We start from the raw sequence: 14238 nt of genomic DNA, 5'->3' as shown, positions 1-14238 counted from the left end.
ACTGTCGGACAGGACTGCTATTGCACCATTGGAAACCTCATTTGCCGGTAACAAAATATGATAATTGTTTTTTTTTACCCAGTTTTGTTGCCAGATAAAAGGGTAAAAAAAAACAAATATAATATTTTGTTACTGGCAAATGAGGTTTCCAATGGTGTAAATGCTTTACCCCGGGCTCTCATACTCTGATGGTGCATTGTCTTTGAGTTGTGCGCCTTTTGGCGTCTTCTGGTCCAACACCATGTGAGACGAGGCTCTAAAGAAAGCTGTCTCAGGTGTGGACCAATCAATTTCAAGGACAGTGCCACATACATTATCAGAGTTGTTTTTTGTTTGCGTTCCGACCGCAGGTATTGTGGTCAATGCAAAAATAACTCCTTGTAAAAAGGTGTCAGTTTTGTTGCCAGATAAAAGGGTAAAAAAACAATTATCAGGACTGCTATTGCAGGCTTATATATAATAATAATCTTGATTTGAAGCTTTCGTGACTGCAGGAATCCATACTCTTTGGTTCTTTCGGTAAAGTGACGTTGTTATAAAATAAAATAAATCACGTTTCGGGCGCAACACAAGCGTCCATCGTCGCTTTCCCACCTGATGATGGACGCTCCATAGTTCATTTTTTTCATTTATTAGGTATAGCCCTGTGAGCCATTCGGCTCTTGAATCGGGTGCAACCGCAACAAACAAAAAACAAAAACACGAACAAGAAAACATCTTAAAGTGACTATGTGACTGTGCAAACAGAAAATCCAGGAAAAACATCATAATATTCCTGAAAAAGCACCGTACACCAACGCTGTGTGCAAAAATCCCAGTGGGATGCAAAGTCAAACAACATCAACCACACGACAACTTAGAACAGGTCCCTGCAGGGTGGGCTGGTAGGACAAGTCTCTGCGCTGTCTATTGCTGATTTTACACCCAACAGCACGAGATTTCACTTCGTTAAAGTATTGAAAGGGGACGGACGGACGGACACATTAATCTATTGCAGGCTGGTACACTCAGTTTACAACTTCGTTCCTACCAGTATTAAGGCCATCAGTCTAACTCGGTACTACAATAAACAAAAACATGGCCAAACCAAAAAACTTTTCGAAAGCACCAAAATAAAGCCATAAATGCAATGTAACAGTGATCATAGGGACTGTGACCAAATTTTTAACAAACAGGTCCCTGCAGGGTGGGCTGGTAGGAACATTGGAATTTTGCGCAATTTTATTTTTACACCCCAACAGCACGAGATTTCACTTCGTTAAAGTATTGAAAGGGGACGGACGGACGGACACATTAATCTATTGCAGGCTGGTACACTCAGTTTATAACTTGGTTCCTACCAGTATAAACTACATAAATAACATGTAACACCAAACCCTAGAGCCATAGCTTGCTGCATGAGTTACTCCACAACAACAGGAGCATCAGTCGGAGTATCAAATTTTTCAATGCACCTTTAAGGTCAGCACACTAAATCAAAATACAGATAATACTTTGCAGCGGTCATCCAGAGCGAAACATTTTATTTTATTGTGTTGCGCCCGAAACGTCGTGATTTATTTTATATATATTAGTTTAATATGCAGGGTTGTCCCTCCCATAAGTCTGGAATCATAGAGAAAATAATACAATAAAAGGCAATAGCAACGCTTTTATTCACAGAACGTGCTCAACGTGTCAAGAGCATTGTTCCTGATATACAACTCCAACGAGCACGCGGTTTAATTGGCGAAAATAATTGCGCTGCCGCAAGTAGTTAAACACTGAATTTGGATGCTCGTGGTCTGAATGTAGTCTGTTAAAGTCAACTGAGACCTCCCTCTGACTCCGATGAGTAGAATTATCTGGACTCGTTCTTCCTTACTCAGAGACATCTTGGGCCTGCAGAAACAAACCAAAAAAAATATGAATTCTTTATTTCCCTTACGATTCCAGACTTACGGGCCACCCTGCATATAGGAGACTGAGCGGCATCATCATCAATTCGCGTCGTCACAACAGCATAAGCCGTCAATTCATACCTGTTTACCCTGTACTCTTGTACGGGCAAATTGATTTTTCGTGTCTAAACGGCGTCTCGCCGTTTCAATTCGGGCAAAAAAGTGTTTTTGTCTGTTTTGTGTTTCTCCCTTGTGATGGGGACTGTGTTGGATGAATATTTGAGATTTATAGAGGCACGAGGTTATCAATAACGTCTGAATTGGTCTGTAATAAGTTAGACATCGATAAGGGGTCCACAGGTACGCAACAACAACAATATCATCATCACGATCCATTGTGGGCAAATCGGCCCGTACGTGTCTCACTGCACATTCCGCCATTCGTTTCCACTTTCCCCCTCTAGTCTTGTGCCAATGTGCTCGATTAGCGCCACGTTTTTCTGGCACCAATCTCTTTAGTCGCAAAGTCATTCACTGTTCAGGTCTTTCCTCCCTTTCCTCTTCCTTAAAATTGTACACACTTTTCATTTTCCTGTTGTCCTCCATCCTGCGCGTGTGTCCAAATCGTGTCAGTTTCATTCTCATCACTGCCTCGATCAGATCTTCTTCTTCTTAGCGCAAACTTCGTCTGACTTTTACGTTGGTCACTCTTTGGGTCCGTCTTCGATGCAGTATCCTTCTGTAGCAATACATTTTGAGTGGCAAAATCTATAAATTAATGTACTACTTCTTCTTCTTCTTCGGACGGGTGACGTAGATGCAGGCGCAACGACTACAGTTTCACATTCATGTGGTCTTAGCCAGATAGCGGCACCACCGGAGTAATGAGGCTGTATCCCTGTGATGTCTCCTTCGTAGTTACGGATCGGGCATTGCATCGTTATATGCTGTATGGTCTCTTCCGGATGACCACAGTCGCACACGACTGGAAATTTTCTATTTTCCATTTGGGCATCAGGGATCAACATCTGCCGTGGTTTGTGAAGAGGATGCGGTTTAGGGTGGACTAGAGTTCACATCCCGACGTCTTCCGCACTCCGACAGGAATCCTCCTGCTCCGCCTCTTGTCTCACGCCAGCCTCAAAACCTGGCTCATGTCTCTCACCCCCTCACCTGTCTCTCCCATCTAAGCCCTCTCCCTCACCATGTCTCACTCCTCACCTGTCTCTCACCTCTAACCCCTCACCTGTCTCTCCCCTCTAACCCCTCTCCCTCACCTGTCTCACTCCTCACCTGTCTCACCCCTCTCCTTCACCTGTCTCTCCTCTCTCCCTCACCTGTCTCTTCCCTCTCCCTCACCTGTCTCTCCCCTCTCCCTCACCTGTCTCTCCCCCCTAACCCCTCTCCCTCACCATGTCTCACTCCTCACCTGTCTCTCCCCTCTCCCTCACCTGTCTCTCCCCTCTCACCTCTAACCCCTCATCTGTCTCTCCCCTCTCCCTCACCTGTCTCTCCCCCCTAACCCCTCTCCCTCACCTGTCTCACTCCTCACCTGTCTCTCCCCTCTAACCCCTCTCCCTCACCTGTCTCACTCCTCACCTGTCTCTCCCCTCTAACCCCTCTCCCTCACCTGTCTCACTCCTCACCTGTCTCACCCCTCTAACCCCTCTCCCTCACCTGTCTCATCCCTCTAGCCCCTCACCTGTCTCACCCCTCTCACCTCTAACCCCTCACCTGTCTCTCCCCACTAACCCCTCTCCCTCACCTGTCTCACCCCTCTAACCCCTCTCCCGCACCTGTCTCACCCCTCTCACCTCTAACCCCTCACCTGTCTCTCCCCTCTCACCTCTACCCCCTCACCTGTCTCTCCCCTCTCCCTCACCTGTCTTCCCTCTGACCTCTAACCCCTCACCTGTCTCTCCCCTCTAACCCCTCTCCCTCACCTGTCTCACTCCTCACCTGTCTCACCCCTCTCCCTCACCTGTCTCACCCCTCTAGCCCATCACCTGTCTCACCCCTCTCACCTCTAACCCCTCACCTGTCTCTCCCCTCTCACCTCTAACCCCTCACCTCTCTCACCCCACTCCAAAAACTTGTCTCACCCTTAATTTACCTATCCCATGTACTCACACCTCACGGCCGTCTCGCGCCTCTCAAATAAAAAGGCAGCAGATAGCACGCCAGTGGTTCAACACTGACTCGAACCCAGGTCACAAGGATTTCTCAATCCCAAGGAAGCAGCTGGTGACTCCGTGTAGTCGAGTAACGTGGATTCGCCCACACGAAACATTACAACTGGACATGTGAAAAAGAGCTTCATAGCTCATCAGATTATTTCAAGACTAAAGACAGCTGACGATAACACAATCATTGGCGTCAGCGTAGACAATATTCCCTTAAACACATTTAGCTTACACGTTCCATCAACCACACGGCCTCATGGGAGTGCATATTTTCAACAGCATTGGTTCAACACAACCAAAACTTTGCACCGTTTCCACATTAAGTGTCTCATCATTAGTCAGGCTTGCTTGAAGCAATGATTGTGAACTGCCAGATGTTTATAAGCAAGGACCCCTCTATTAGATATGGGTCCACGTTCAACAAAAGCCCACGTAATAACCCAAAACACAAGCATTGTTAAACCCATAATTAATATTGTATTTTTGCACGCGATACTTAATACTGATTCAGGCTTGCTTGTAACAATGGGCGTAATGAGTCTCCACAAAGATAAATATCCCCCGTATAGCTGTTAGCGATCAGCGCCTATTAAGGCCGGCACCGTACACGAGGGGGTGGGTGGCCAATACCACGTTTGGCCGTGCGGGTCTCCCCCTTGGTAATATTGACACACCACACCAGGTACTCATTTGCGGCTGAGTCGACTTAGGGGTGGCCCAGGACCGGTGCAGATAATCGTCACTGGTGTAGGTCGTGAGTGGGGGCAAGCACGCGCACGCAAGCACAAAACCACTCAAGCCCAGCGGGAGGCTGCGACTCATTACATCTCGCAGAGGTTCGCTCCTCTGAACATAAGAGTCCACGGTGTAGTTCGCACGTGCGAGTTTGCGATTGAAAGCTGATGTTAAAAATATATTTCATGGAAGTGCGGTTGCTCGTAACTCTGGTGTTCCCATGTCGAGGACTGCCTGTATACAAAACTCCTCTTAACCGTGGTCATGTTCTGGAACAATATCAAGAATCCTACTATCCGTGGTGTTATGCTAATATTGGCGACTTGACTCCACTTATCTGCAAGGAAAACCACTAAGGCAGGAAAGGGACGATTGTGGACCCCACCACTCCCACGGATAAGTCGCTCGTAATGGTCCAGTAATTCAATATTTGATGACCGAATTGTTGGGTGTTCTTATAAATGTTATCATAGTTCTTGCCAGCGGACCATTAATTTTTACCCAAAAAACAGCTGTCAGAAGTGTTACACCTGATACCATTTTTACATTTAGCCATTTAACAGTTTGTTTTAATTAACTGATCCACACGTTCGTGTAATTTTCTTTATGAACATTTCATTTTGTTTTAGCGTCTTCGTTTCTTATCCTTGTCATGTTAGCTGCAGCTCACAAAGAAATGCATTTCCAAGGGTCATAAACACCTCTAGTTTACTCCCGTACCTCCGATTAGCAGTTGGCTACGTACGGTGTGAAGGAAGTTCAACATATATACTCCATTATACTTTACCCCTCCTGTTCCCCATCCCACTCCGTCTGACCATATGCTGTACCTTCCCGTTTTTTTACTTTCAATAAAATACTTCTGGAAAAGTCAATTATGTATGCGTTGCATTAGTGCATTAAAAATAACAATAATTAATAAAAACCTAAAATCTCATTAGAAAGTTTTTTTTTAAACATGTCTATTCCGAGTTAAAGAAACACTCTGTACGAGGTCAAATTGCAGTTTTGAATATAAATGTATTTCTGAAAACAATGCATATTTAGAGGTGCGACTGAGTTTTACATCACAGAACCCACAACATAAGGTGGATGTGCCAGGGATTTTAATAGAAGTTTCAACATTGCGGACTTCAAATTCTCCAACGGCCACTTTATGAGCACCCCCGTAGCCATCCAACCACCCGCGTGTGCGCTTTGTACATGACCAGCCAGATAAATTGGGTTTTTATGGGCGATTAAGGTGGGTGATAAATTGGGAAATTTCACATTCCCATTGTAGGAGCCAGTCCGTATGGAGGGCAACCAATAATTCCCACAAAAAGGGTATTTACTGACCTCAGGGGAATGGTGGTAGAGGCAATTCTGACCCAGTATATGAATACAACTTTTGGTTTGTGTTAACCACAAAGTAACAATGTTGGATGACTGCTACCTGTGGTAATCCAACAACAGTAACAAGTAACGCATTACATTTTACTCTCAGTACATCAAATAGTGTGCAGAGTCTGTACTTGGTTTTCCCGTATCTCTCCGCAATAATATAATCGCTGCGTGAATGGCTCATGCTTTAGCAAACTGAGCAGTCAGTGATTCTTGTAAAAAGACCCCTCTCGTGTGCAGGAGGGATGAGGTGGGAGAGAACTTTGCTGGGTCGGGGGTTTTCACGACGGGAGTTCAGGTTTGGCGCCCTCTTGCTGCGCTTCTTTTTTCCACTCGGGGTTGGCGATGTGTTCCGGGATCTGCTCAATCGTGTGCTGCACAAACACGTGACACAACGAGAAAGGAGGACTTTATAATAATTTGAGTTGTAAGAGCAGGGATATGGAATAGCACTAATTTTCATTTACGGCTGTAGCTCAGCGGTTAGAGCGTTCAAATGGTAATCAGAAGGTCGCGATTACAAATCTTGGTAGTAGGTCGACTTGGCCCATCATCTCTCTGCAATTGATAAAATGAGCACCACTTTTGGAAGTCAACAGCGGTAGTGCTGTGGAGAGAATGACTATTGTCACGGAAATAAAATAAATGTAATTTGTAATTTCAACAGTTGGCTTATAGCTGCCAAAGGAGACAATTTGAGTTGTAAGAGCAGGGATATGGAATAGCACTAATTTTCATTTACGGCTGTAGCTCAGCGGTTAGAGCGTTCAAATGGTAATCAGAAGGTCGCGATTACAAATCTTGGTAGTAGGTCGACTTGGCCCATCATCTCTCTGCAATTGATAAAATGAGCACCACTTTTGGAAGTCAACAGCGGTAGTGCTGTGGAGAGAATGACTATTGTCACGGAAATAAAAGAAATGTAATTTGTAATTTCAACAGTTGGCTTATAGCTGCCAAAGGAGACACGTGCTGTCCCACTGCTCGTTTGAGCATAGGTACTTTGACGTTTGTATAGCAGGATTTAACCATCGACTCGGTATGCATTTTTTAAAATGAAGTTCATTTGTTGGTGGCAGGCCAGCTTAGCCTCGTAGATTTGCCCACCTTGGCAGAGCAAATAAAAACAGTGATCCACCAGGTTTAAATATCCCTCCACCAACACATAAGATTTTTAATTCCCACAAATGTAATACAATTTATGAAGCAACCGTGTTTACAAATTTAAGTAGTTGTGAGTCAAATTTTGATTTAAAGCTTTCGTGACTGCAGTAATTCATATTCTTAGTTTTTTCGGTAAAGTCACGTTGAAGAGAAACAACAAAATAACAAAATATATATATAAAACAATAAAAAATTCTCACGACGTTTCGACCATAACTGCCAATCGTTGCGCATGACGCAAACGTTATATTTTTTAATATATATAAATAAATAAATATGCCGTTTTCAAAATAAATTTATGCAAACCGACACACCTGATGATGACCGTTTGAGTTATGGTCGAAACGTCGTGAGAATTTTTTATTGTTTTATATATATTTTGTTATTTTGTTGTTTCTCTTCAACGTGACTTTACCGAAAAAACTAAGAATATGAATATAGTTGTGAGTCATCACATTTTTAAATGCTGCTGTCAACTATATAAATCAACATTATGCCCGTTTATCCGAAAGGGCCAGTGCCAAAAACATTAGCTTAGATTGTATACAATTATAACGCAGTGATGCTACTAATAATAATAGTAACAGATTTCACTTCTCCCAGAGCGAAGAACAACCTTACCAAGTCTCATAATTTTTCAGGATGTTCCTGCTAGGATGTTATTTTGAGATTCCCTAAGGCTTTTGTATATATGACAGTATTTTCAGCCCATGAGTCTACATTCCCTGCAAACACAGGGGCTATAAATTCTCTCCTGAGGTTAACCATGTGTGCGAGTTGTCCACTGACTGACCCGTGTGACCTCCATGGCCACTCCCTCTGGCAGGTTCCTCTGGATGTACTCCAGGTACACATTAGCCGTGCTACCAGTCAGGTACTTCAGCTGAAAAAAAAAGAAATGTGTGGTTAAAATAACGCAACCATCACTACGCCAGCAACAGACCAATTCAATCATCACCATCATTACAATTCCTAACATCAGCAGTATTCCCATCATCACCAATGTCACCATCATTTTAATTTCCACCAGCGTCAACACCAAAACAATGAAATTCAAAGAGAATCCTTTCATCAGCGGAAGAAAACAGGTTTTCAGCTTTCACTCATTTGGAGAATATCAATTATTTGTACATTTCCGATCCTGGAAGGACAAGAGCCGGCTTGCCCGCACAGTTGTTCCATCTGTAATGGACTGTGGTCACATCATGGCTGCTGACATTCCATTGGACAAGTCCGGTGGTTCCCTGCTCGATACGTATGCGGTGCCCGTCCCAGAGCTGTTGAAAACCATATCACGTCGTCGTAGTCCCGTGCGCTTACCCTCCCACCGGTTACGATGAAAAACAAACTCGATTGGCACGTTTGTCCAAGTCACTGTTCAATTTGTTTGAATGTGTTGGGTGGTGGAAGAATGCGTAGCTCTAATTTATATTATACCGACATGATCTATCCCAAAACACCAATTAAGAATGACATTATTCGTTGAAAGAATGAAGTTTGTGGAGTAATAGGATATATATTGGGGCACACCACTGGTGATTTGTCCGGTATTTTGAGGACACACAGCACTGTAGTGTAGCGCCATGTTCTGCCCTTGTGCCACGCGGCTGTGAGCCCTGCATACCTCTATGACGCGGAAATGCGTGCGCATCTCGTACTGCACGCGGTGCTTCTTATAGATGTGAACGGACTTGAGTACGGTGAGGCGCTCGATCTTGCGGCGCGGCTCATAGCTGTGGTGCACGGCAACAGTAGCAACAGTCAACGGCTGCAGCCCGTGGCAGCAAGGCACATCAAAGCAGCATTCAACACTAAGTACTGAGTCAGTAATTCGCACTACTTGAGTTGTAGACTAGTGGTTGAATATTTAAGTGAAATAACAGATGAGCGATCAAATTAATCAATGACCGTGTTAGCACATTGGGGGAGTAAGCGGTTATTAGTGGATAAGTTATTTCATTCGTGTTTTAGTAGAAGAGTGGATGAGTGAATTAATTGGTCGTTGAGAATGTCATAAAGGTGAGTAGGGGGTTATACGACAAAAAGTTACGGAATTAGTGTTTGCTTAGGTTAGTTAAGTAGGCATAATAGGTGATGTGGATGAGTGCAGGGTTAAGCGGTGATGTGGAAGAGTGCATGGTGAGTGCGTCCAGTCAGTGTGTCCCCGCCCCCACGTACACACTGTGGATCGGAATATTGAGGAACTGTGCCGTGCGCGTGATGAAGAACTCGTAGCTGTCGAGCAGCGGGCGCTCGTGAGCCTTGACCCGCACGATGAGCCGCTTGTACAGCACGTCCGGCTCCTCCGATACGTGCACCTACGAGAATGATACCGTACTTATTATGCGTCCAAAACAATGCATTAATTATAAATTAGGTCTGGTGCTGGCCACACCATCTCCCCGTGTGGTGTGCGGGTCTTAATAGGTGCTCGTTAATAGCACTTGCCCCCAACAGCTATATTTGCTATTCGGGGGATTTTTTTGGTAGGTAGGCGTGTGTATATGTGACGAGAAATGCATGTGGATGTGTATGGTATGGCTTACCAGGGATGTTGCACTAGACAGAGTGCGGGCTGCTCCCAACGAGAACCCCAGCGGTGCCGATACCTGGGAGCTAGAGACAAGAAAACAAAGAACTTGCTCGCTCAAATACCCAACCGATCACCGATCCACTGAACCACTCCCTCAGTCAACCGCTCACCTATGCATTCAGTCACTCCATTGCTCAACCACACAACCATTCAATCACTCTCATTCACTCAACCACTTAACTGCTCAATGACTACTACATTCACTCAATCACTTACTAAACCACACACTCAAAATATTCAATCGTTTACCAGCTGACTCACCCTTATCACTAAAATCACTCACAAAACTACCTATCCATTCACATGTGTACTTAGCAATGTATCCATTTAATCAGAATAGCATCCACTTACTCATTTCCTCTTAGACTTACTTATCCATTCTCCCACTCATCCACCCAATCATTAACTCACTCCGTAACTGCTTCCCCAATCAACCACTGAGCCACAGTCCTACTAACTACTTGGTCACCAACTCAAATTCCCACCTTCAAAATCAATTGCTCAGTTTACTCACCAACTCAACATGTCACCAAACCATCTACCCAACCACCACCAACCCACCGACCATTTTAGTCTCTCAACTATTCAACCAGTCACCCAGATACCAAATTACTTCCCTACTCAGGCTCTCACCCACCCACTGCCAAGTGGTTATTTGGATGAGTGGGTGGTTGAGAGCACGCACAACACTCCCCCCCTACCCACCCCCCGTGAAGTAGGAAAGGCCACAGGTAGGTTCCCTAGGGAAACTCACGTAGGTGCAGGAGACAGCGCCGTGTGAGCCACACATGTCCGCACCACCTGCTGCACACGTGGAGGACACACGCGCACACACGGCCGATCAGCTTTGCAGACAGTGAACAATTGGACGCAGCATGACGCCGTGCTGAAAGGTCAAAGGGTCTCCACTCAAGCACGCGTGAGACATTTATTCTGATGGCCCTAATCCAGAAATGTCACATCCCGTAAGGCAACCATTCCGTAAGAAAACCATTGTTGGATTCTCACCAAGTGACACTAATCATAAGACATATTTATAACGCGTTCATAATTTGTGCGTCTAATCGACGAGGCGCGTCAGAGGCTCGGAACTACTCATTTTATGCACCACAGAGAGACAGAGAGATGATGGATGGAGACGCCGTTAAACACTATGGATCAACAGCGCATTTGCATCGCCGTGAACTCGAGCCACGGCTACCACCAACAGGGCACATTGGGTCAGCTGAACATCGCATTGGCAATGTCCCGCACAGCACAGCAATGCGATACACAATAAACACATGCACGGCGTTTTTTTGTTTTGGGGTCCAGCCACTGTTTGAGGGCCTTCCCACGCCTTGCGGGCCGTGGGGGGTTACGTGACCATACTTCACCAAGTTCGTCATCGTTGTTTGGAAGGCGGCGAGCATAGTACAACTAAAAGTTTGCTCAGCTGCAACCTTCTGACAAATTATCCTCACAGAAGTTTATGGCACTTGCCACGACCCGCGCGGCGTCAGGAGGTCCTCATCCACAGCTGTGGATCGACAGAGCCACCCGCCCCCATGTGTGTATACAGTACGTACTGTGTACGTACTGTATACACACACGCGGCAGTACAGTGCGGGGTCACGACCTCTGAGGCATCGCTTGCACGTGGACCGGCTCCGACGCGTGTCACGGAGCATCTACCGGACAATCCCTCACCTGCAGCCGGCTCAGCGCCACGACTCCACGACCTAGCGCCGCGCTCGACATTACGAACCACCTCCAACAACACCACCACCGACCACCACCACCAGCTGACACGCGGCGCGCGCTGCGCATGCGCGTGGTCGACAGATTCCACAGAGGGAGGCGGCGACGACGGCAGGTCGTCTTCCGGAAGAGGTAGAAGGTCGAATAAAAGCGGGGAGCGGGAGCGTCTGCCGGAATAGGAAGATGCGCTAAAACGCCAGCACGTTTTTTTTTTAAATAATCGAACGACACGCGCCGGGGTCCGTTTAAAATCTCTCGTGTTAGAGTAATTATCATTTACGATAGGATCAGTAAATAAACACGATTTATTGTTTCCGGCAATAATACGGCAGGTGGTTAAGATGTTTAAACACATTACCTTTCCTATGCGTACTTTGTTATCAGAATCTGTATTTATTCTGGAGGAATCCGATGAGTTATAAAGCTCTTTTTTCACAGATGTCCAGTAGGGGCGGGTAAGATCGTTACAACAACAAACAGTAAAAAAAACCCACGACAGTAGTGCAACATACAGGAAAGGCAAACACATGACCTAAAAAGATGCAAACTAAACTAAACCATACCCGTCCTACCAGACAAAGCCCACTGAGGTATAAAAAAAACTTAGTTTTTTCAGAAGCAACCTGGCCACAAATTATAGCTCAACAAAGTGGCTTATGATGTGAACATTTATAGCAGAAAAATAATGGAAATATAAATAACGTTCTGACCCGCCCGACTGGACATCTGTAAAAAAAGAGCTTCATAGCTCATCGGATTTCTCCAGGATAAATATTCTGATTCTGAGATGCCTATTGCACGGCATCAAGTCTGCATTAACCACACATTCCTGTGGTAAAACATGCGAACAGATATGCTTTAATAATATAATTTGTGGGCCAATCGGTTATAAGGACAATGCATAGACTGTACTCTATTATAATACCGTACATTTGATAATTATCAACGCATATCTTTGAATGTTCCATCACAAGTATGTGTGGTTAATGCAGACATGATGCCTTGTGTTAAGTGTCTATTTGGTCTTGATTTGAAGCTTTCGTGACTGCAGGAATCCATACTCTTTGGTTCTTTCGGTAAAGTCACGTGGGTAGAAAATTAATAGATCACGACGTTTCGATCGCAACACAAGCAACCGTCATCAGGTGAGAAACAAACACAGCAGGAGAAATTCTGACGTAGGAGAAAGAGCTGCTGCAATAAGAGTTCATAAGAAATTCAACCCTTTAGCTAATACCGATTTTAGGCTGTCGGAAATTGGTGTCGCGGCATCTCTTCAGAAAGGTGAGAGGCACGATCAAGTGAGCCTTCTTGATCTCGCAGTTGTGTTAAAAGATCTAACTGTTGTGTGGAAACCCCCTCCCCGTAGAGGCCGTTCAATCTTGATTTGAAGCTTTCGTGACTGCAGGAATCCACACTCTTTGGTTTCATAATATTCCACCCCCCCCCTGCTCCCGGACCCTCCCCCGTGCTGTGAACGTCTAATTGCGGTTAGCCCGGTGAGCTTCTGCGTGCCCATACAATGTTAAGCCAATTTTAGGGGGGCCGCAATGTAATTTGGCCTGGGGGGGGGGGGTCGGCCAATCTCCTGGCACCGGGAAACCGTTGGACATCCCCGCTAGGGGCCCTTCGGATGAAAACCCATGGTGTCAGGCGATCCCCCAACGGGACTGCGCGTTCAACAAAGGCCTTGGCTCATAGGGGCCGTCCATAAATGACGTCACGCACCTGGGGGGGGGGGTCAGACATTTGTGACGATGTGTGACGAGGGGGGGGGGGTCGAGAAATGTGACGTCACATCAAAATGCGCAACTTTAAATAAATATAGACAACACGTTCTACTTAATTAAATAGACTTTTTAATAAATGTTTTCTCCTACAACATCAGAGTGCAGCGCCACATTAAATACGTACTGCAATGACAATAGTTTAAAGCGATTTGAAGCATGTTTTTTGGGGGGGGGGGAGCTTTGTGACGTCATATTTGAGGGGGGGGGGGGTCTGACTTTTTGTGAGGCCGTGTGACGAAGGGGGAGGTCAAAAATCGTTCAAAATCGCGTGACGTCATTTATGGACGGCCCCATATACGATGAGCAAGTTGAACTAAACAACACACACACACAATGTTTGGTGGTGGTTATGCTGCGTTAGCAGTGGGGCACAAACACAAATAACATACCTGTAAACCCATAGGGGTTACCCGTATTCTTATACATGGAAATTGAGTTTTTAAGTCCATACGGCGTACAGCCGCTTCAATACGGGCAAAACATTGTTTTAGTCGATTTGTTTGTGTTTCTCTCTTGTGATGGAACTGTGTAGGATGAACTTTTAGATTTATAAGGGCACGGGGTGACCAATAAGGTCTCAATTGGTCTGTAATAAGGTAATAATAAGGTATGAAATAACAAAAAAAAATCAACACATTCGTCCATAGCACAGGAAAACCGTGGCGGGGGGGAGGAACTCATAAACAATAGCTGACGTTTCGGGAATCGTCCCTTTCGAGTGACGCACATTAAGTTCAACCGCGGCTCCACAGCACAAACAATTGCACGGG

General features: G+C 45.4%; 2 protein-coding genes across 4 annotated transcripts in view; one reads left to right on the top strand and one right to left on the bottom strand.

Moving 5' to 3' along the window:
- Positions 1 to 5798: 5798 nt before the first annotated feature.
- On the bottom strand, positions 5799 to 11768 carry LOC116948460 (small ribosomal subunit protein uS10m). 2 transcript variants are annotated; one of them, XM_032965145.2, is made up of 7 exons: positions 11628 to 11768; positions 10693 to 10742; positions 9892 to 9961; positions 9524 to 9663; positions 8970 to 9078; positions 8139 to 8228; positions 5799 to 6555 (listed from the first exon to the last, which is right to left on the bottom strand). In XM_032965145.2, exons 1-7 carry the CDS (start codon positions 11745 to 11747, stop codon positions 6463 to 6465), a joined length of 672 nt encoding a protein of 223 aa, XP_032821036.2. In that variant the 5' UTR covers positions 11748 to 11768; the 3' UTR covers positions 5799 to 6462. The 2 variants fall into 2 exon arrangements, with proteins under 2 accessions (XP_032821036.2, XP_032821037.2); XM_032965146.2 differs by having other exon boundaries at positions 10693 to 10739; positions 11628 to 11756.
- Positions 11769 to 11839: 71 nt separating this feature from the next.
- The window catches only part of LOC116948258 (pecanex-like protein 1), a 60421-nt gene continuing 58022 nt past the window's right edge, over positions 11840 to 14238 (top strand). For both annotated transcript variants that reach the window (XM_076071538.1, XM_076071536.1), the window contains exon 1: positions 11840 to 12823. The gene's annotated coding sequence lies outside the window, so the exon portion shown is untranslated. The remainder of the gene's footprint in view (positions 12824 to 14238) is intronic.

The sequence above is a fragment of the Petromyzon marinus genome, chromosome 33, assembly GCF_048934315.1.
Source record: "Petromyzon marinus isolate PM22_M1 ecotype Great Lakes invasive population chromosome 33, UKy_Petmar_22M1.pri1.0, whole genome shotgun sequence".
In the NCBI taxonomy this organism is placed as follows: Eukaryota; Metazoa; Chordata; class Hyperoartia; order Petromyzontiformes; family Petromyzontidae; genus Petromyzon; species Petromyzon marinus.
The sequence above is the reverse complement of the archived record's forward strand: the minus strand, read 5'-3'. Positions and strand labels throughout refer to the sequence as shown.